The sequence below is a fragment of the Zalophus californianus genome, chromosome 1, assembly GCF_009762305.2.
Source record: "Zalophus californianus isolate mZalCal1 chromosome 1, mZalCal1.pri.v2, whole genome shotgun sequence".
NCBI classification, from domain to species: Eukaryota; Metazoa; Chordata; class Mammalia; order Carnivora; family Otariidae; genus Zalophus; species Zalophus californianus.
This window is the reverse complement of record NC_045595.1, coordinates 104667783-104692631: the sequence shown is the minus strand read 5'-3', so window position 1 is coordinate 104692631 and position 24849 is coordinate 104667783. Positions and strand designations below refer to the sequence as shown.

The 24849-nt window shown below is 35.7% G+C and overlaps 1 protein-coding gene and 1 pseudogene across 8 annotated transcripts in view; one reads left to right on the top strand and one right to left on the bottom strand.

Moving 5' to 3' along the window:
* Nucleotides 1–24849, bottom strand: part of RNF13 (ring finger protein 13) — a 155818-nt gene that overhangs the window by 69966 nt on the left and 61003 nt on the right. For 6 of the 8 annotated variants that reach the window (XM_027587708.2, XM_027587714.2, XM_027587710.2 and 3 more), the window contains one exon: nt 22361–22486. The exons of the other annotated variants lie outside the window; for them this stretch is intronic. In XM_027587708.2, the coding sequence (XP_027443509.1) occupies nt 22361–22486 (126 nt within the window). The remainder of the gene's footprint in view (nt 1–22360; nt 22487–24849) is intronic. 8 annotated transcript variants of the gene reach the window in all.
* On the top strand, nt 18596–19296 carry LOC113917428 (annotated as a pseudogene).

Here is a 24849-nt window from a genome sequence, read left to right as displayed (position 1 = left end):
AAAAAAAACAAGTTTTAGCTTTCTTTTTAAATCCAATTAATGCACAGTCATTGAAATTACATGATTTAACTTGTTTCCCTGCAAAATATATGTTTGTGAGCAAAGATACAACATGATAGGACACAAAGAAAGGTGATCTCAGGAACCATGATAAGAGTAAAGAAAAAATTCAATTCAATTAGTATTTGTTGAGTTTACAAAATAAAATTACATAAGGTACTGTGCAGCACAGTGTAGAACTCAAAGGTGAATCAGAAACAATCATTATCCTCAAAGAGATCTCAATACTCATGGATATCCAAAGAGGTCAGGTACTTTCTTGCCTCTCTATTTGCTCATGCTATTATATCTGCTTGGAACAGGCTTTGTCTTCTGAATGCCTATTGGGCCTTCAAATTCCATTATCTCCATGAAGCCTGCCCTGTTCCATGCCCTGCTGTCTGTGTTTTTTCAAGCACCCATGTAACTCCTCCCTGCTTAGAGTATTTATATCAATTTGTTTTCATTTTTCTTAAAGATGATCTTTAGTGCCTTATATTATACTTACGTATACATGTACATCCCATTTCAAAAAAAAAAACCCAAAAACTTTTCATGGGGTCCTTAAATCTCCTGCCGTTGTCTATGTGTGAGCTTTTCTGGTAAGGGATAAAGCCATCATCAGTTTTACAAAAGGCTTTCTGAACCCCCAAATGTTAAGAGCCACTAATATAAGTTATTGGATTTACAACAACCTGCTAATGTGTGTAATTAGATCTAGCCATTAGATTCTTAAAAACTTCATGGAGCAACTGAGGAGAAATGTTTCCTTCACACATCCAAAATGCAATTGTTTCCATAAATACAATATAATATTATATCAATATCAAAAGTTGTTCTCTGCCAACAAAAATAATAAAATTCTTAAAATAGAAAACTTAGAAAACCACTAAAATAGGCAGGAATTTTGAACATACAAGTGTGAATTCCTAAAATTAGAAACATGTTTTCAAAATTTCAATAAGAAGTCTTCCCTAAGGCTTTTGTTGTTTTTATTGATCTCTAAAATAAAGTATTAAAATTAAATCAAGACACACATTAACATATGGACCAACAGACTTATGAATACAAACAAGGAAACTATATCCATGTTTATGAACTACAAAACTCGTGCGTTAGTCAAATTAAATTACATTTTTAACTAAACAGCAGCTGGTTATATTTTTAAGAACACGAGGCAGAAATAAAGCCTAAATCATTTAGTAAACATGTGCAAAGTTACACATTCATAAAATGCAACCTCAAACATGGTATCAGATGGAGGCAAAGAACTCAAAGATTCATTAATAAAAAGCATGCACCATGAACAAACCTAAATTCCAAAAGAGACATCAAAACTGAAAATTTCATGGGAAAGCCTTCTGATTTGTATTGCCAATCTGTCTTTTTAAGGAGACTGATCAGAGCTATTAGCTCAAATTGTGGTAAATGTTCTAAATATTTTACATCTAATAAACAAATTAGATACAACTAAATTATGTAGACCAGGCGGCACCTATCCAAGAATTCTGGAGAAATATGGGACTGCTGGCTTGTTATATATATATAGTAAGTAGCCAGGATGCCAGAAGATTGCAAACTGCTAATGGAAAAACCTTCAGTAAGGTTCTAAAAGGAACCCTGGAAATGACACAATGGTTCATCTTATTTCTAGACTAGACAAATTGGTAATACTAACACTATTAGAACAAGTCCTGTAAGAAGACTGATTGAGCTGTCGAGATCAATAAGTAGAGATCTTTTACGGGATACAAAGGCATGAGAAGTTGGGGGAAACTATCAATAGGATACATGTAACAAGGCTCCAGACTAAAAGCTATAATGAATAAAGGAAGCTTCTATATGCTAATGGTTTATATATTATTATCTCTAATATCTAATACACCTCAACAAAGTAGGTATTCTTCTCTACATTTTAGAAATGAGGAAAAATGGGTAAGCGAAAGTGCCCTACAATCACATTTAGGCAGAGCTGAGATTTTGAACATAATTTTATCTGATTAGATAGAGAAGCATGGGGTTTTCCAATGAATCAAGAGGAGAACAAAATTATGAGTCTTACTTATGTTTTACAAATGTGTGGGAAAGGAACTGAACTGATAAATCATCAAAACTTACATAACAACATGATTGTAAAACCTGTGGGTCAAATGAAACCTATATGCAAAACAGAGTTTAAGCGAAAAGAAAAGTGCTAAAAATATTGTCATAGAGTTTATGGAAACTTAGTGGGGAAATACTTAGTGGGCTGAAATGCCTATCACAGATTTTATGGACATGAATTACACTTTAAACAAAGAGAAGACATTTTGAGCTAACAGTAGAAAAGAGTTGGGGGAAATTTCTCATATGATAGGAAAGAGAAAGAACAAAAGTCAGGACCTAGCAAGGCCTATAAAAACAAAACAAATAAAACAGAGTTGACGTTACTAATAAAGAAGAATGTTACTGAAAGGAAGATCAGCGGAGAAGTTAAAAATATAAACTCTTGGAACAAGATTACCTGGATTCAAATTCTGACTCTGTCATATACAAGTTGTATAAACGTAGGCAAGTTAACTTCTCTGTAAGATGAGCCTGATAATATACCCAACTTAAAAAGTTATTCTGAGGATTAAATGATTTAATATATGTAAACACTTAAAATAGTGCTTTAGACAGTACCTGGCACATATTAAATGAGTGCTAGTTATGAGTACTGTCATTGCTATTGATTTTATTGTTACTCTTGGAGAATCTGAGGTGAAAAGAAAGAAAACAAAGGGCCAGAATTGTGCAATACTACTTTGAAGACCATTCCAAAAAACAGATATGGGGTCTACTCTCGCAGGGTTCACAGAAGGCAACTGAATAAGGGGCTGACATGGCTGAGGCAATATTTTAGAACAATCTGGTCCTACTTAGATTGATATGGCAAGGAGAAACTGAAGATCTGGAGCTGTTACGACAAGGCAGGATAGAATGATGGCATGATAGAAAGAACACTAGCTTTTATTCTTCATAACTAAGTTTTGAACCTAGGAAACTTGGGGAATATGCTTAAACAAAAATGGGAAAACCTGAGCAGCAGAGCTTGTCTTCACAAGGAAAGAGAAAGGAATGACTCTATATATAGATTTTTCTAGGTAGATAGAATACAACAGATTAAGACTTGAAATAAAAATTTAAAGATTTTCAGCAAATTAATTCACTCATTCATTCAACAAATATTTGGAATAAATCCAGCCACCTGGTTGTTTAAAATAATTAAACTTCTAGCATAATCCATTCACAGTTTTACATATCCTTTTTCTTTAAATAGCCACTCATTTTTTAAGATTTCATTTATTTATTTGACAGAGAGAGAGGGAACACAAGCAGGGGGAGTGGGAGAGGGAGAAAGCAGGCTTCCTGCTGAGCAGGGAGCCTAATGTGGGGCTTGATCCCACGACCCTGGGATCATGACCTGAGCCAAAGGCAGATGCTTAACGACTGAGCCACTCAGGCGCCCCCAGTTTTACATTTCTTATAGTCTTCAAACCCCTTTAACATCCATACGTGAACTAAGTGTACTTCATTTTTCCTCTGAGAGGAGAGACTACACATAAGCAGACCTATGTATATCTCTAAGCTATATACCTGCAAGAATGGTAAAAATTCAACAGAGCTGACTTTCCTTGATGGAAAATAACCTTGAAAAGAACCCAATTATTGACAGCAGAGACACTTGTAACGAGAACTTTTTTTTTATTTGAAACACATTTTAGTTCTAAAGTCTTTATCTGAATTATAGATGTTTTTTCTTGCATGAAGAATAATTTGTAACATTTGAACAACAGTAAAAAGGCAAGCTCAAAACCAGGATTATTTCAGACAGACAGGTAACATTCCATGAACACCATACACGTATCTCCTACAGTGCCTCATGTTTCTAAGAACATCTGCCTTCAAGTGATGGGAAAAAGATGTTTGATTCAAAATAGTAGCCAATTTTAAATACATTCTCTAATTTTAGTGACAATACAACTTTAAGTTTAGTTCATTATTTCACCATTTTATTATAAGTATAAAAAGGTCATTTATTTTGAACTAGGAAGCTGAAAGAATATACTGAAATATGTCAGACTGTAATTCATTCAGAATGATAATGTGATTTAGAGGGAAATTTCTATGACATGTTATAATTTTATTTACTAAAACGAGTAAAGTAATAATAGAAGTAGAAAAAAAAAAGATGTAATAAAAATTCTACCTGGAAAGTCTACCTGCTTGGGTATAAATATAAAAAAACACACTTATCTTAAGATGCATTATAAGTGCTTGGCTACTAGGAAGAGAACGACTACATTTAATCATATGATACTTTCAGTGACTTTTATTTTTTTTTAAGATTTTAATTTATTTATTTGACAGAGATAGAGAGAGAGGGGGAGAGCACAAGCCAGTGGAGCGGCAGGCAGAGGGAGAAGCAGGCTCCCCGCCGAGGAAGGAGCCCGATGTTGGGCTCGATCCCAGTACCCTGGGATCATGACCTGAGCCAAAGGCAGATGCTTAACCGACTGAGCCACCCAGGCACCCCACCTTCCATGACTTTAAAGCATTTTTTATTTTCTTTTGGCTGTCAATCTACTTTCCTGTCCAAGAATGAACTTGAGTTCACATTTTATACTGACATGTTAAAATATTTCTATATTAGTGTTATCTACAAAAAATCCCACAATCAACATATTTTCTGGTAAAACACTGAATGTTTTCTGAATAACAGTAACAAGACAAAGATGTTCACTCTCACCCACACCTATTCAGCATTGTACTGAAGTTCTGGGCAATGAAATAAGGAAGGTGGGAGGCAAGGGGCAGTGGGGGTGGGGAAGAGAGAAAGAAAGAGTAAACATAGATTACAAAGGAAGATGCTCTTAATTTGTAAGTTGACATAATCATTTACTTAGATGAATTAATAAAAGGCTGCAAGAGGAAACAATTTAGTTTAGAATTCTGTATTCAGCTTAAACTTCCTTCAAAAATGAAGGTGAGGAGCGCCTGGGTGGCTAAGCCAATTGAGCAACCGACTCTTGATTTTGGCTCAGGTCACGATTTCAGAGACCTAAGATCGAGCCCCAGGTCGGGCTTAGTGCAGACTCTGCTTGTACCCCGTCCCCTCGTGCACTTGCTCACTCTCTCTCTCTAAAATAAAATAAAATCTTAAAAAAAAAAAACAAAACCACGAAGGTGAAATTAAGACATTTCCAGATGAACAGAAACTGAGAGAATCTGTGTCAGTGGCCCTACAAAATATCAAAAGGAGTCTTTCAGGCTGAAATGAATGAAATGAAGAGTAGCCAATAACTTGAATCTACACAAAATAAGTAGCAGCAGTAAATATAACTACATAGGTTTTATGAAAACAGTATAAAGATATTTTTATTGGGCACCTGGGTGGCTCAATCAGAGTTCCCAACTCTTGGTATTGGCTCAGGTTGTGATCTCATGGGTCCTGGGATCCAGTCCCACATCAGGCTCCCCCCGCCCCCCAAGCAGGGATTTTACTTTAAAATTCTCTCCCTCTGCCCCTCCCCCCACTCATGCTTGTGTGCTGGCTGTAAAGTTTTTTTTAAAAAAGGTATTTTTATTTGTATTGTTTTGTTTTTTTAGGACATCTAATTTTTATTATTAGATTCAATAGACATAGGTGACTCCGTGAAATTGCTATGAAAGTTTCTAAATGCATTCTCTCAATTTCTGCATTCTTCCCTCTGTTGACCAGAACAGTGTGTGAAGCAGCAGCCATTCCTGGCCTGCAGTCTTGAGGAATAATGTAGTCCACACTTTTTTTTTTTTTAAAGATTTTTATTTTATTTTTAGAGAGAGAGCGTGCATGTGGGGGGGTGAAGGGGGGAGGGAGAGAGAGAATCTCAAGCGGTCTCCCCACTGAGCATGGAGCCCAACACAGGGCTCAATCTCACTGCCCTGAGATCATAACTTGAGCCAAAATCAAGAGTAAGACGCTTAACCAACCGAGCCACCCAGGTGCCCCTGCAGTCCACACTTTTGATGCAGGCTGGCTGGGTCCAAGGACCCAGAGTGGGATCCCACAGGGCCAGCCAAGAGGGTCCTTGGCTTCACACAGGATAGAAATCAAACACAAGCTGAGAGGAAGTGAGAGCAGAGTTTATTGAAAAAATAGAGAGTATAGATATGGACAGAGTGTCCAGGAGACTCGGAAAGGTAAGGAGAGTGAGTCTCCAAAGATATTTTTATTTCTAACTCTTTTCTGCTCCTATTTGCTTTAAAAGACAGCTGCATAAAAAAAATAATTTGTTAATGGACTTATATAAAGATACAATTTGTATGACAATAATAGTACAATAGCATGATAAAAGAGGTAGGGAATAAAGGTATATTGGACCAAAATTTTTATATGATATTTAAATTAACTCAGTACTAATCTGAACTACACTGTTTAACTTTAAATGTTAATTGCAATAGCAGGACCATCACTATGGAAATAACTAAAAAATACAGAAGAAACAACAAGGAAATTAAAAAGACATGCTAGAAAATACCCATTTAACACAAAAAAAGGCAGGAATTGAAAAAATAAAAAAGACATGAGATAGAAAAAAAATTAAGTGTCAGATATAAATCCTACTTTATAATTACATTAAATGAAAACAGATTGAACATCCCAATCAAAAACCAGAGATTGGCAGAATGGATTAAAAAACATGATCCATCTATGTGCTTTCTATAAGAGAATCAAACTTTTCAAAGACATGCATAGGCTGGAAATGAAAGGAAAAAGATATATCATGCAAACAGTACAAAACTGAAAGATTAAAATTCTTACTAAGACAAAGAAAGACATTTTATAATGTTTTCCATCAGGAAGATATAGGAACCATAAACATATATGCACCTATCACAGAGTTCCAAAATACATGAAGCAAAACTGAAAAAAGTGAAGGGAGAAACACATAATTCAACAATAGTTGGAAACTTCAATGCCCCACTCTCTCTCATGGATAGAACGAGTCAGAAGACCAACAAAGAAATGGAAGACTTGAACAAAACTATAAACTAACTAGACCTAACAGACATCTATAAAACATTCTACTCAACAATAAACATTGTTCTCAAGTGCATATTCTCCAGGGTAAACCAGATGTCAGGGCATAAAACAATCCTCAGTAACTTTAAAGGTACTAAAATCATACAAAGTTCTCCAACCACAATGAAATGAAGTTAGAAATCAGTATTAGAAGGAAATTTGGGAAATTCACAAACATGTCAAATCAAACAGCATATCCTAAATAACCAATGAGTCAAAAAAGAAACCACCAAGGAAATTATAAAATACTTTGAAATGATGAAAACAAAACATATCAAAACTTATGGAATGCAGAGGCGCCTAGGTGGCTCAGGTGGTTGGGTGACTGCCTTCGGCTTGGGTCATGGTCCCGGAGTCCTGGGATCGAGTCCCACATCGGGCTTCCCTTGCTCTGCAGGGAGCCTGCTTCTCCCTCTCCCTCTGCCTGCAGCTCCCCCTGCTTGTGCTCTCTCTCTCTCTGTCACATAAATAAATAAAATCTTTAAAAAAAATAAATTATAGAATGCAGTTAACACTGCAGCTGACAAAATCAATACCCTTTCATGATAAAAAAACACTCAATAAATATCCAAACAGGATGGTACTGGCACAAAAATAGACACATAGATCAATGGAACAGAATAGAGAGCCCAGAAAGAAGCCCACAACTATATGGTCAATTAATCTATAACAAAGGAGGCAAGAAAATACAATGGGGAAAAGACAGTCTCTTCAACAAACGGTGCTGGGAAAACTGGACAGCTACATGCAAAATAATGCATCTGGACCACTTTCTTATACCATACACAAAAATAAACTCAAAATGGATTAAAAATCTAAATGTGAGACCTGAAACCATAAAACTCCTAGGAGAAAAACATAGACAGTAATCTCTTTGACACTGGCTTTAGTGACATTTTTCTAGATAGGTCTCCTCAGACAAGGGAAACAAGAGCAAAAATAAACTCCTGGGACTACCCCCAAGATAAAAAGCTTTTGCAGAGTGAAAGAAATGATCAACAAAATGAAAAGGCAACCTACTGAATGGGAGAAAATATCGGCAAATGATTTATCTGATAAGAGGTTAATATCCAAATACATAAAGTATACAACTCAACACCAAAGTATGTGTTGACAAGGATGTGGAGAAAAAGGAGCCCTAGTGAACTGTTGGTGGCAATATAAAATAGTGCAGCCACTGTGGAAAACAATACAGAGGTTCCTCAAAAATTAAAAATAGAAATACCATAAAACCTGGTAATTCTGCTACTGGGTATTTATCCAAACAAAACAAAAACACTAATTCAAAAAGATATATGCACCCTGATGTTGACTGCCACATTATTTATGATAGCCAAGATACAGAAGCAACATACGTGTCCACTGATAGATGAATGGATAAAGAAAATGTAGTGTATGCACACACATATACAGAGTAATATTACTCAGCCATAAAAAAAAGAATGAGATCTTACCATCTGCAACAACGTGGATGGACCCAGAGGTATTATGCCAAGTGAAATAAGTCAGACAAAGACAAATACCAAAAAATTTCATTTATGTGAAATCTAAAAGCCAAAGCAAAGCAGAAACAGCATAAGTACGAACAAACTCGTGGTTGTCAGAGGCAAAAAGGGGTGAAATGAGTGGCAGGTACAGGTTCCCTGTTATAGAATGAATAAGTCATAGGGATGAAAAGTACAATGTAGGGCACACAGTCAAAGGTATTGTAATAGTGTTGTATGGTGACAGATGGTAGCTACACTTGCAGTGAGTATAGTATAACATATACAGTTCAAATCACTATGTTGTACACCTGAAACTAATGTAACATGTATCAACTATACTTCAGCTAAAAAAAATGAAAGAAAGGGTGCCTTGGTGGCTCAGTCATTAAGCGTCTGCCTTCAGCTCAGGTCATGATCCCAGGGTCCTAGGATTGAGCCCCACATCGGACTCCCTGCTCAGCGGGAAGCCTGCTTCTCCCTCTCCCACTCCCCCGCTTGTGTTGCCTCTCTCACTGTCTCTCTCTCTCTGTGAAAGAAAGAAAAGAAGAAAGAAAGAAAGAAAGAAAAGAAAGAAAGAAAAGAAAGAAAGAAAGAAAGAAAGAAAGAAAGAAAGAATGAAAGAAAGAAAGAAAGAAAGAAAGAAAAGAAAGAAAGAAAGAAAGAAAAGAAAGAAAAGAGAGAAAAAGAAAGAAAAAGAGAGAAAAAGAAAGAAAGAAAGAAAAAAGAAAGAAAAAAAAGAAAGAAAGAAAGAAAGGAAGGAAGGAAGGAAGGAAGGATAATCTTCAACAAATGGTGCTGGAACAATCAGATACCCATATGCAAAAAAATAAAAAAGAATATTGATGCAACCCTTGCACCAAATTCAAATACTAACTAAAAATGAACCACTTAGACCTAAATTTAAAACATTAACACTACAAAATTTCTAAAGAAAATATAAGGAGAAATCTTTGTGACCTTAGGAAGGCAAATGTTTCTTTTCTACAACATCAAAAGCACAATTCATAAAAAAAAAAAATAATAGGTTTTCATCAAAATTAAGAATGTCTTCTCTTTGAACGACACTGTTAAGAATAAACAAGTCATGGGCTAGAAGACAATGTTTGCACCATGCATATCTGATAAAGGACTTATATTCCAGAATATATCAAGGACTTTCAAAATTTATTAATAAGAAAACAACCCAATAAAAAAATAGGCAAAAGATTGAAGAGACTCCTTACCAAGTAGGCATATTGGTGGCAAATACGGACATGAACAGTGCTCAGAAAAACCTGCTGGCTGGCTGAATGATGGGGTTTAGCTTTCCTGAAGGTATCTGCTACCTGATTTAACTGTTTAGAATTCATTTTGATGATTATTCTAGTAATGAGAACAAGTGAAACGATTCTAGTGCAAACATACATACTAAAGCAAGATAAAAATAAGTTGTAAATATATCTTCGGACCCTTCTAGTAAGACAAATAATTTTTAAAATGTCAGCTACATTAAGATAAATACAATGGAGTAGGGCTGCTTCTTATGGAATTTCTTAATACAAAATGATGGAATCGTGCCAAGTTCATCTGAGTCAAACAATTTGATGGGGACCAATTTTATTTGATCCATGTCCTCAGCTTTCTAAAGATCTGCCCTGATGCAGGGATGGATTTTAGACTATTCAGTTAAGACTGCAAAAATGACAAATTCCAGGGGCGCCTAGGTGGCTCAGTCATTAAGCGTCTGCCTTTGGCTCAGGTCATGATCCTGCAGTCCTGAGATCGAGCCCCACATCAGGCTCCCTGCTCCGCGGGAGGCCTGCTTCTCCCTCTCCCTCTCCCACTCCCCCTGCTTGTGTTGCCTCTCTCACTGTGTCGCTCTCTGTCAAATAAATAAATAAAATCTTGGAAAAAGAAAAAGACAAATTCCATAAAAAATTCTTCTCTCAGGCCTCTGACAGGTACTATCAGTGAGTTCAGTACTACTAGACAAAGAGAGTGCAGATGGACATCCATTATGACACTAACTAATAAGGGCATGTGTCTGAGAAGTCTACCTCACCACCACTTGGCTAGAGTAAGAGTTTCTGCTTTGTTTTAATGCTAACAGTTTATTTCCTCAGCTCTCTTCATCTGCAGAAAGTATCTAAGAATTAAAAGTTGCTATTACCTTCTTTTCATAAAGACTTTGTTAGATGACCATTAGAGGCCTCTGAGATTATGTGCTTCCCCCTTCACCTCTATTATTTCATATTTTTAATTTTATTTTGCAACCTATCTTATGGTAGCATAAAAATCTTAACTAGTCTCAATGAAGGCTTTTTTTTTCTATTTCTTTTTTTCTTTTTCTGAAGTAAAGGCTACTGACCTGTTCCTCAGCCAGTTCCAAAGGATATCAGTTTATTTTAAACAGTTTAAGAAATTTAAAAGGTGGTCAGGCCTTTGTATTTACCCATATGCTCTGAGTACTATTATGAGAGCATGCCAAAGGTCCAGGAGATAGTCTGGCTACTGAATGCAGCTTAGACTACCAGAAGATAAAATTATGTATAGTTAGCCACAGAAGTTCATCTAGCAAGGTCCAAAGCTTGGTCTACCTCCAAACTCTGCTGTCCTTACCACCCAGCTCTTAGGAGAGCAGGGTAAGTCCAAAGTTGCATGGTAAAAGAGGCCATCCTCCAAATATGGGATCCTTAATGACTACTTAGTATCAAAGTTCAAGAATTTAGTGACTTTGGTTCACTAGACAGGATATAAATTGTTGCACCAAGAACTCTAGCTATTGGTGTACTGCCTTTTATTTATTTTTATTTTGTATTTTTTTTTTTTTAAAGATTTTATTTATTTATTCGACAGAGAGAGACACAGCGAGAGAGAGAACACAAGCAGGAGGAGTGGGAGAGGGAGAACCAGGCCTCCCGCAAAGCAGGGAGCCCGATGCGGGGCTCGATCCCAGGACCCTGGGATCATGACCTGAGCCGAAGGCAGACGCCTAACCAACTGAGCCACCCAGGCACCCCTGGTGTACTGCCTTTTAAAAAGCTGCAGACCTTTAAGAGCAGGTAAGCACAAATTCAATTGGAAGCATCACCACCCTTCATTCAATTTCACTACAGGGAGGATGATCAGGATAAGTACATATGAATTAAGGGACCTATCTGTTTAGAGACAATACACAGAAAAATGCAAAGGAGCTAGAGTTTGCTTCTTTTATTGGTAATAAGAAAGAAGTTATTGGCCACAGCTTGCTAGCTAAACTTATCTCATGCTCCAACACGTGTTTTAAGTTTCCTAGAAGAGATTTCCTAGTTCACGGATTTGCAGATATTATTAGAATTCAACAGGTCCTATAGGCACTACTTCAGGTAGGGTTTCTTCACTGCTCCCTATGAGAAATGTGGAGATAATGCTACAATCTATGAAACACCGATTCCTAACGTAGCCATTATACTTAATAATGATAGCTGGAACTGTGTCTCTTGATTTTTTGGCAAACACTTCGGTGCTGGCATGGGGCAGGCCTTGAAAATGCAATGACCACATTTTTCGATGATATTGTTCGATATCATTGATATTAAAATGATATCATTGAATTAAAAAATTAGAAATAGAAGGGAAATTCCCCATCCTAATAAAGAACATCTTGGTAAAAACATTAATTATCAGAAAACTAAGCCTGTTATCGTCTTGAAAAACAAAGATGATAAAATAACATTTAGAGTACTCCGGACACAATTATTTTATGCTCCTTAAGGAAGCAGCTATTTCTAATACTGCCACTAGTTTGAAGAGGCCTTTAAAAAAAAAAAACCTTTGTAATGAACTTTACCAGTTAGAATTAACCACATTAGTTAAAAGTTCCCTAAATAAATTTTTAGAATTGCAATTTAAGTTTAATAGACATACCCATAAATTATTCTCTAGTTACATATGCATATTAAACTGCATGTTAAAATGAAAATTATCAAAATTCGTATTTTTGATACTACTGGGACTCATATTCTAATCAAATCTTAATTATTTCTCATCCTAATGAGAATGAGAAGCTCCATTTCAACCCACCTACCACTGTAAATAAGGTTGAAAGAACTTTTTGTGTAACAAAAAGATAATTCTGCACTTACTATGAGCCAACCAAGAATTCCCAAGTACTGACAGACTTGTACTACACTTGAAATGTAACTGAGGAAACAATTACAAGGAGCATTTTGATGCTCAACACCACCCAGTGGCAGAACTCTGAGCATACACTCATTCATTTTGGTGCTCCAAGCACTGTACTGAAAACCTCAGTACACAGAACTTCATAAAACGTAAGTTCTACTCCCAAGTAGCTGACGTGAGAAAGTACCCACGGGTTTTAAGGCTAGAATCAAGCTAGGGAGAAATAAAATAATAATATATAAAAAGAGAATCTACTGTAAAGAAAAAGGAAATGCACAGTACTTTTGGGGTTTGGTCTGACCTCAGCAAAGAATTTTTTTCATCACAAACTTTTTCAAATATAAGACAGAAAATGAGCAGCTTTAACAAGCAATCACTTTGTGATACACTTAACATCACTCTATTAAAACATTTGAAATTTCTATAAAAATATTCTAAATAGGAAGCTCCCTCATGAAGATCATATATTAATACTAGTTTAATATGATCTGTAATTAGAATAAAACTTAAAAAGAAAAAAAATTACCTAATGGAGACTTAAATGGAATTTGATCAATTAATATTAACTAATGAACATTAGTGACAGGTCTCTTAAACTTGCGTAGTATTAGATTGTATATACATACATTATGGATACTTTTAGTGTATGCCAGTTTCAAAACACAAAAAGGTAAAAAGTCAAAACAAAAAAGAAAACCATATATAACAGATCCTGGGTGGTTCTGGAACCTAGCCTCTTCTGACCATACTGGCTATATACTGGGTAGTGGCGGTCCTAGCAGAATCTGAAAAAAACTGGAGCTTCACTTTATAGTCCAAGCTCTATGGGACTTCTATGGATCTTCTGCAGAAAATGTGGTCTAACTCTGCTTCCAAATGCCAACTGAAAAAATTCTCTGGAAAACTGGTTTTCTTTTCTTTCAGAATTGCCAACACAAAGCCACAGTAACTCAACCATCAGCCTAGCACAAACCACCCTTTTCCCAGCCTAGATGTCTAACACAGAAGAAAAAGTTTTCCTTAAAAGGGAAAGAAATGAAAAAAAAAAAAAGAAATTAATGGGAGACTTAAGAGAATAAAGACAGTTCTCAAAACCTGCCTATGATCTTCCTTTTTTGTCTAAGGAAGAAAAAGAATCTAAGAAGTAGAATCTCTTTCTCAAATGATCAAAGCAATGCAGATGAGAATGGAGCAGCACTAGTAGATTCAGATGTCAACGTAAAAACTGTTAATTCTACCTACAGGATAAAAATTCCTATAAATGTTATAGCAGGGAACAATCAATGGTTGAAATAAGATCCATAACTATAGCAAGTAATCCTATCAAAATTAAATCCCATTCCAATACCATTCTCTCCCCCGTGTTATTTTGGGATCACTACAGGCCATGTTGGGAAAAGCTATTCCACAGAAGATGGTACTAGGTCTACTAACATTTCTCTTTCATTCATAGAAGTTCAATGATATAATCCAACTTTTCCTCTTCCTTTAGATCCTATCTTTTCTCCCTCTCAGACATCCTTCATTTATAGTGTATCTGAGTAATCTGAACATCTTGATTTTGAAGCAAAAGAATGTGTGGGGATGAGATATGTAAATAAAGTCATGGGCATTACAAATTTCATTAGGTTAGGGTAAAGTACATGTAATTTACTATTTTTTAGGTTTCTTTTGATGAATATTACTGCCCTGGTAAAAGAAGAGTATTTTATCATTTTACTATTGCATAAACATTAAAAAGGAAACATAAATGTGTATAAAGGAAACTAATTTTTTTTTTCATTAGGCTCCATGCCCAATGTGGGGCTTGAACTCACAACCCTGAGATCAAGAGTCACATGCTCTATCAACTGAGCCAGCCAGGAGTCCCTAGGAACCTAATTATTAAAATGCAGATATAAATGAATAAATTAATGAGCTGGTAGCACAAAGCTGTTTGAATCATATGTGGGTAGAAATGTTTCCATCCCCCAGGTATCTTTGAAAATAATTCCTTTTGTAGAATCTTTTAAACATGATTCTGAAGTAGATTAATAACAAATGCTATAAGTTACTTTGTAGGAACATAGAAAAGAGTAGGAAAAATTAAATAATGATATTAAGCAACTTTGAGATAATTTTCAGTTTAGTTTCTAGTCAAGGTCATATCTACTTGCTTGGTACTACTGAAATAAAAGTGAAATCCCGGCAATCCCATATCATATATCAGCCTAGAGGCCTAAAAGAGGATAATAAAAGGTAAAACTAGAAAGGAAAACTGGAGGACTATTTTATAACATGATAAAATTTCATTTAAAAATTAGTATGTTTATTATAAGATCATCCAAATAACCCAAAAATGTTTATGGTAATTTCTAAATTTTTTCATAAAACATTGGGACCTAAAGAAAAATGTTTATGGGATAAATGAGTATTTGATTTAGAAATACTTCCAAGAACATTAAGTGAAGTGAACATGGAGCCAATAGAAGGTTCCAATAATACTGTTTATTCCTTAGTCCAGTTAAATGTAATTGTAAGTCCTTAAAGTTTTCTAAATTAGTTCATTCAGCAAATACTGAGCACACACCAAGTGCCACACAATGTATCAGACACTAAAACTATAGAATCTAAAACATTATCTTTTTCTCACAGAGATTAAAGAATATATAAAAGAAAAAGTGATTAAATGGGATTAAGTAATATATTAAAGAAGTGATCTATTCAACTTGGAGAAAAATCAGGAAGGGTTTCAAATTACTTCATCTTAGAGCTAAAAGAAGGTCAGGCTGTCCAGATGAAGAACATGGTAAAAATCAGATGGAAAGGGGGACACTGCTCAATGCATATGCAGACTTGTAAAACTCTTGAAGGTCAAGGTGAGAGGGCAGGCAAAGTACAGATGTGACTTGAGAGAAAGGCATAAGTCAGGTAAAGGGGGTTTGTATGCCAGCTAAGTTTTATAAAAGTCACATTCCAACAGAAAATGAGTACCAACGTATTCCTTATCATTTACAATCCAAATGTAATTCCATCCATGTCAGGAAAAAACAAAAACAAAAGGTAGAAGGAATAATATCTAAGTCCTTTCAGCTTCTTGATAACTGGCCTATATGACTTTGCAGCTGCATCATTCAAAAATAATCATTAGAGCATAAAATGGTAATAAAATTCAGAAGTACATACAGTGCACCATATCTGTTTACTAAGCTTCCCTAAAGTTTAATTAAAATAAAAGGACTATTTGAAGAAATTGTTGACTTAGTATTAAAAGCATATGATGAAAATATCTTGGATGGCAATAGCAATGAACAGACTTCTGATAACTAACCTTTATTTGGTTATAAACACAGAAATTTGTGTAGTTCTGAAAAGTTCTATTTTAAGTGATTTTAGTGTTCTTGAAATAACCAGTTATTTTTACAAAATTAAGGGAAAAATTCCTATTTCCCACTGGGATGCCAATTAAAGTCTTCTGAAAACTGCCTCAGGAGATTATATTTTTCTAATTAAAAAATTTAATAACACCTTTATCAGAGCCAGCAATGTTTTTTAACTTCAAATACTCACCAAAAACTAGCATTCCCAAACAATTACATTTTGTCACAGTAAAGAACAGCATTGTACAAAGATAAACGAAACAACATTTTTTAGCTTTTCCTCTAAAGAGCTGCATTTTTCAGAGGATACAGTTTTTGTCAGTGTGAATAAAAGTGACTTTTCAGAATAAGCAACTGGCAGATAATCAACAGTTCTTACTAGCCTTCTGGACATCCTATATATCCAAAAACTAATTCTGAGTATGGGTTTTGCCACATTTCTTTAGAGCCAGATAAATTAAAGGGCTCAGATGGGCTTCTCTCAACAGAAGACAAAAAATTAAAACAGTGCTCTCTTTAACTTAGAATGTTACAAACAGTGCAATTTCCTACCTTCCAAAAATTGCTAATTGCATTTCTCCAATCTTATTGGCTATCTGAGTCAGAAAGCATTTGGGATAGTTTGTATAGAAAAAGTGTGCCATTTTCTTTATTGTAGAACACAACTTCACTTCATCATTGACTTCTAAGGAAGAAATAAGAGAAGTCTAGGTTTCTTCAATTATAGGACAACACTCGTCTTAAAAAAAAATCTAAAGAATTTCAAAAAGTAAACCCTGAAATACCCACCCCATCACCAAGATTACCGCCACCACAATTACTGAAAGATCCTGATGAAATTTTACTTCTTTTCCCTTCTGCTCTCCACAATGGCAAGGGTTCCTTTCTTCAAGGAAAGCTTTGTAAAATACAACTAGCTGATTTTCATCTGTCTGAGATAATATGGGTATCATTTTTAATAGGAGGCATGACAAAAAATATAACCTTGCAATTACTATCAACTGCAGCATTCTGTATAGGGCTGAATTAAACATTTCTAGTACTTGGTCCCGGGACGGTACATTGGAATAAGAAAGTTATTTTTTTAACTAGTTTCTTAAGTCAATGCATTCATACAGAATTGTAGATATATTATGAATGAACCCCTATTTTATACAAAGAGCTATTTTTTTTAAAGATTTTATTTATTTATTTGACAGAGAGACACACAGAGAGAGGGAACACAAGCAGGGGGAGCAGAACAGGGAGAAGCAGGCTCCCCAGGGAGCAGGAAGCCCAATGCGGGACTCGATCCCAGCACCCTGGGATCATGACCTGAACTGAAGGGAGACACTTAATGACAGCCACCCAGGCGCCCCAAGAGCTATTTATTTTCAGTTCAGAAAAGTACTATAACATACATTCTAAGTGATTAGGTTCTATAACATACCTAATAAAAAACTATATATAATCATCAATTTGGAAGCCCAGAAAATAGAGGCATAGGTTTTTGATCTGAAGATTATAGCTAATAAAGCTAACAGTCTATCAACCAATGACTACTCTTAGAAAAAGAAATGCTCTTTGGGATGAGATTCCAGTTGTTTTTCCAGTAACTATGATAAATTTATCCTTATTTCATACTACCTTGATAGGTGATCCATACTTCTTACTCTTGTGTATTCATGAAACTTATATTTTATACATTATATGCTGGCATGACTGAACTGTCCTTTATAAACCACAATAGAAATTTCACACTCAACTGTCACTGAGTTATTGCATCATAGTGTGACTTATCAGTTAATAATTTAGTTTCTGAAAGGTCCATGTGATGGTTAGTTGTATGTGTCAACTAGGCTAGGATAAGAGATTCCAGAGAGCTGGTAAAGCAGTATTTTGGAGTGTGTCTGTGAAGGGGTTTCTGAAAGAGATTGGCATTTGATTCAATAGACTAAAAAAAACATCTACCACTCTTATCAATGTGGGTGGGCATCATCCAATTTGTTGAGGGCCCAAATAGATGGAAACGTAAAGGGAAGGCAAATTCCCTCTCTCTTGCTGATATCCACCTCTCCTGCCCTCAGACATCAAAGCTCTCGATTCTTGGACCTTTTGACTCCAAACCATTAGCTCCCTTGGTTCTGAGGCCTTGGGACTCACACTGAATTATACCACTGGCCTTCCTGGTTCTCCAGCTTGCAAACAGCAGATTATAAGAAACTTCTAGGCCTAATACAAGTAAGCATCTTTGCCATCTTTATTCTTACTCTATTTTACACCACTGATAAGAAGTGTAAAACATCAATGGCTATTACCTGCTGCTTACTTACTGTGTGCAAGGCACTGTTTGATAAGCATTTAACATTGATTATTTCATTTGACCCTCACAACAATTCTATGATGTAGGGAACATAACAATTCCTATTTTACAGATAAAGAAGTTGAGGCACACGGGTAAAATAACTTTCCTGAGGTCACACGGCTAATAAACAATAAAAATGGGATTCAGTTTAGTCAGACAGACCAGAGACACTTCTGGAAGCAACAGCATGATAGCTGCCCAAGGAGAATCCCAAGTCCAATTCATACTTGTATTGGTTGGCGATCGTGGTACTAGAAAAACTATGTTTGTGAAACATCATCTGACTGGTGACCTTGAGAAGTACATAGCCACCTTGGGTGTTGAGGTCCATTCCCTTGTGCTCCATACCAACAGAGGACCTATTAAAGTTCAATGTATGGGATATGGCTGGTCAAAAGAAACTTGGTGGGCTGAGGGATGGTTATTATATCCAAGCCCAGCATGCCATTATAATGTTTGATGTAACATCAAGGGTTACTTATAAGAATGTGCCTGACACAGAGATCAGGGACAAGTACGTCAGAACATCCCCACAGTGCTGTGTGCCAGCAAAGTAGATGTTAAGAACAAGAGAGTTAAGGCAAAATCTTTTGTCTTCCACTGAAAGAAGAACCTTTAGTACTATGACATTTCTGCCAAAAAAGTAACTACAACTTTGGAAAGCCCTTCTAGTGGTCTGCTAGAAAACTAACTGGAGACCCTACCCTGGAGTTTGTCGCCATGGCTGCTCTTGCCCCACCAGAGGCTGTCAGGGACTGAGCTTTGGCAACACAGTATAAGCATGATCTAGAGGTTGCTTAGACAACTGCTCGCCTGGATGAGGATGATGACCTGTGAGAAAGTACAGTGTCAAGAAGTCTAGTTTGTTTGGGTTTTTTTTTTTATTTGTTTTGTTTTTAAGATTTATTTATTTGAGAGAGAGAGTGGGAGAGAGTATGGGGCAGGGGGGCACAGAGGGAGAGAGAGAAAATCTGGAGCAGATCTTATGCTGAACAAGAAGCCTGACATGGGGCTTGATCTCTGAGATCATAACTTGAGCCAAAACCAAGAGTTGGATGCTTAACTGACTGTGCCACCCAGGCGCCCCCAAAAGTCCAGCATGCTTGCCACTTTATTATATAGCTGAGCAGGACTTGTGCTTAATCTTTGGGATGCTGAAGGAGATGAATGGGCTTCGAAGCAAATGTGGCTGTTTAAAAAGTACCTTCATTTTTTGGACCTGCATATTTGGCTGTTTTGGAATGCAACTGTTTCCTTCCTGAGTTTCAAATAAAAGACTGCTATAGTCACATCACAATATCCACTGGTAAAATCTAATTTGTTGCTGTCATTCCCTTTCTTTTTTTTTTTTTTTTAAAGATTTTATTTATTTATTTATTTGAGAGAGAGAATGAGAGAGAGAGAGAGAGCACATGAGAGGAGGGAGGGTCAGAGGGAGAAGCAGACTCCCTGCTGAGCAGGGAGCCGGATGCGGGACTCGATCCTGGAACTTGAGGATCACGACCTGAGCCGAAGGCAGTCGCTTAACCAACTGAGCCACCCAGGCGCCCCTCCCTTTCTTTTTAGTTTAGAATCAGAATAAAGCTGTATTTCAAATGAAAAAAAAAAAGGGATTCAAAAGTATGCAGTATGCAGTATTCCAGACCTTAATTAAAATTAATGTGTCTTCCCTGTAAACTGAGGTCTCACATTTTTAACACAACTGAGGCAAGACAGAAACCATTAGGAAAAACATGAGTAAAGAATCTTTAGCCTTAAATGGCTACTCTGTTGTTAATTTGTGAAGGAAAGATAGCAGAGTTTAAAAACATGTACAACAGAGTGGAACCATATTCATTAAAACTGTCTACATGGTGAGGTATAACGAGAAAATTTCTAACATTTTTCTAAGATGAGAATCCTCAATTTAAACATTTTTACATGTACATGTTTTTAAAAATGCATTATACACATAAGTAGAAGGTTACTACTATACTACATAGCTTGATTTAACAAACCTTTATTGCTCTTCTACTATGCACTATGATACAAATTAGGTAATAACTATAATTAAAACATGAACTCTAAACACAGTTCACAAGTGAAATATATATATAATAAATAATAATAATGTGATAAAGGGTAAAGGAGATATTTACAAAGTGGAAAAGTGGCAAATTGAGCTGGAATGATTCATTCTATCAGGGCAGAAAAAAAGTTAGGCTTCCCAAAAAGATAATATCCTCAGCTAGCACTTAAATGTCATCTTGGACAGAGGAAATAGTATATATAAAGGCACAAAGGTATAGTCAGCATTGTTACAACAAGCTGAGAGACTTCAAGGAGGTGGAATGGCTGCAGCATAAAATTCAAGGCAGGAACTAGGAAGAGATGAGCTGGAGTACAGCTAATCATAAAACTCTATTAGAAGCACTCAGACTCATGATGAGCATCCACTAAAGGGACAGGAGGACCAATAAGCCTACCTATTCATTCCAGAGTTGTGTTTTCACCATCAAAAATAAACATTCAATGACGGTATTTCCTTAAATTTTGCAGTGACCCAACTTCGATCCCCAAAGAAGAAAGTTATTAAAAAAAAAAAAAAGGATTGTAGTTTCTAGTTAATAAAGACTGGACTGAGCCAAAAATTACATAGCATAATAATGCAATAAACCTTAGAATCAGCAAATTTTAGTTTACTTTTAATTTCTTAGCAGCAAGAAATTAATGAAATATTACAATAATGTTTCCTTTTTGTTGAGACAATCTGCAATTATTACAGTTTAGTTCCGGATCAAATCTTAAAATGGCTTAAATTCAAACTACTATAAAAAAGACATATAATTCTGAAGAGCAGGAAATCTACATTTGACTTCCAGCTCTAATTTATTTCCCATTTAAAGGCAACTAAGAGTTTAGGATTTGGAAATGATATACAACAGTAACAACACCTATCATTTACAAAGTGCTCTACATTTCCAAATGCTTTTTCAGTTATTATTTTATTCCTTTAATAAGTTTATTATGGAAGTGTCATTTCTTGACATGAAATGCAAGGAGCAGAGACAAAAATTCAGGCACAACAGGGGTCTGTTCCTACTGAACAAATCATCTAAGATAAAGCTATGTCAAGTCCATGAAGTAATATTCCATGTCTATTCTCTAACATACAGGCAAGAAACTACATGACACTCAAGTCTGAGGTAGTTCAGTAAAAGTAACATCAAGGCTTATTTTATACAGGCCTCAATGTGGCTCTTCGGTCAAGACCATCCAAAACCAGATTTGTAAAGACAGTATTAAAAGTATCAAAAAACCACACCTTTAGAACAGCACTGATGATAGTGAGGGAAGTCCTATGGCAAACTTTGTTTTACTATCTGACCTAACCCACACCAGGAGACAAACTTTGTATAGGTGACAGAGTTAGCTTATTGCAAAAGAGAAATCCCAATGTCAACATAAATATATGTGTAGTATTGGTCATGGAAGAGTAAAGGCATAAAACCGAAGGTTCATGTTTCCATTCATAGATTAGATCAAGCAATATTCTACTATTAAACCACAGTTCAAGATTCCCAACAACCACCTGAAAATTTTTAGAACCAAGAGCAATCATTCTTATCCTTGTCAATTTGTTTACAATCTTGTAAAAACTATGAACCATGAGCTGTCCTCCTTTTTGTACTGGCTGCTAAAAGCTTAGAGTCAATTTTGTAGCAGATGAATAAAACTTAAATAAACCTGCTCCTCTCTTGCTTGCCTTCACCAACTTCCCATTTTCCTTTCGTCCTCACCTTCTTTTTTTAATCTGGATAAACTGTATAAACCTTCTTAAAGCCTTTCTGAAACAAGGGAGAATTTAAGGTAGATAAACTAAAAAAACAGTTTAAAAAAAAAGGAAAAAAGCAAACATTACCTTTACATCAAAATTACAATCAAGTCTTCTAATTAACACGATGAAAGTGCCAGATGAATTATCTTTTAGTGGTGGAGGCACTATGGGTTCACAGGCATTCTCCGGTTTTGAGTTAATCAAAAAACCCTGAAAAACAATTGGCAAGAAGTTTTTTTTCTCCGTCAAACTCAAAAAATCAATTCAACTTACTTCTACATCTTTTAAATTTGCTTCATGTATTTTGCATTATGCTAGATGAATTATCTGGGAGCTATGACAGTTCCTACCCTCCAAATGCTAACAATCCCAGGACTTCTAAAGTAGTATTTGATTTCATAAGCACTTAGTTTTTTAAAGTTCATTCCAATTCTCCCATTAAAGTTTGTTTTTGTTTTTGTTTTTAATCACACATAAGCCCATCACCCAAAAGACAAACCACTGTTAGCATGTTGGTATATTTTCCGATGATCACTGACATTTCTAAACCAAGTAAATACTTCTTAAAAATTAACTTTTACATTACTTTCGCGTTATCAAACAATGAAAATGCACAACCTTTCTAGGTATTTGTTCTAAAGAAATATCAGCCTGAGTATATAAAGATATAGAAAAATGTTCCCTGCTACATTGTTTTTAATAGCAAAAGCTGGAAATCATACACATCAATACGGCAGCCATTTAAAAAAAGATTCAATAGGGTGCCTGTGTGGCTCAGTCCATTAAGCGTCTGCCTTTGGCTCAGGTCATGATCCCAGAGTCCTAGGGATCAAGTCCCACGTTGGGCTCCCTGCTCAGCCGGGAGCCTGCTTCTCCCTCTCCCTCTGCCCCTCTACTCGTGCTTGCTCTCTCTCCCTAGTGCTCTCTCTCTCTCTCTCTCTAATAAATGAAATCTTAAAAAAAAAAATACAACAGAAAAACGGAGCCATTAAAAAGAATGAGGTAAATCTATACACTCTAAATTAAAAAGATATCTGCAAAACAACTATTAATTTAAAAAGTTAAATCAAGTCACTTTCCCAGAAATACAGGATGGTTTGACATCAGAAAATACATTACATAAAATGTTAATTAACAGGAAAAAAAAGTTAAATTTACAGATTAGAAAAGAAAAATCAAATGACTATCTCAACAGATGTAAAACACTGAATAAACACATAAAAAGATCACCAAATTCAGTAAATTTGTAAGAAGTGAACAATTAAAGCTATGACACAGTGCCTTAACAATATGGCATCCTCCTATATGGTATGTGAACTGGTCACACCAACCACCTATCCACAGGATATGGCAATTTCTCCTGCTTAAGCTGCCATTGATTGGCTTGTAATGGGAAATGCTTTTGAATGTTTCAGGAATAAAATGCAGCATACCTTCATTTATTCATAAAATAGATCCCCTTCTTGATTCCACAAAGCACTTGGTTTTTATTTTGCAGAGAAACAGAACTGTGGTTATCCTTCCAACATGAATATTTGCTTCAATTCATGTTAAATTTATACCCTGCTGCCTTTTCTGTGCCTTTCTGTGCACTAACTTTTTGCTTTAATGACAAATCACACAGTGCAGTTCTTTTCAAGATACTTGTAACAGCGATTAAACTCAACCCATATAGTACCAACAAGGAATATAACTCAACTGAAGTGAGAATAATATGAACAGCTATGGCCTAATTTCCCATGTCTGGCAAAGTCAACTCCATTATAATTGCCACCTAGTGGAGAGCAATTGAAAGACACATCCCAATTTCAGATATGTTAAAACACAGGGTAATAAAATAAATGCATTGTAGCATCAATGAATTTATGGTATGTACAGATACAAAAAAAGATCTACAAGTGAAACTGGAAAAGGGGTTTTGCTTTTTAGTAACTGTTTTGTTATATCTGTTATGACAAATGTGTATTATTTTTAAACATAATATTTACAAGGATCAAATAAACATAAGCTAAAAGTCCATAAAACAATCTAGTTGCATTAACAGAAAACTGAATGAAGTCTTAAAAAAAACAGTTCTTAAATTATTAAATATCATCTTTCCTGTAGACTATGCTAAAAGAATAACTTTCTAAATCAACTTACTAATTCTTATCCTTCCCGGAGATGTGAGTCACTTAAAACTAAGTGCAAACTTACTTTGTATCATCCACAAAGTCTACAAGGTAGTGTAATGGGCTTTGTTAATTAATTTGGCACAACTCCCTGGTCCCTTGAATAAGAATGGCCAAGAAGGTGCTACCTTAAGCCCCATCCACATGCCTACTATCACCTCTCAGAGCCAATCTCTTCTTATTGAAAGGATGCTTACTCTGTAACCAAAGATCCTCCTCGTCTCAACCTTCTGACAGGGGCGCTTTATGCCAACATGTGGGAAGCCCAAGAAAACTACCAAGGCCTCGGAGACTTAAACTAGATGCCCATCTATCCTCTCTTCGTTGCTGTAATTCTCTGATGTTTAAACAAGAATGCCGGACAAAAATAATGCATGCAGACTGGCACCTCAATATCATCAA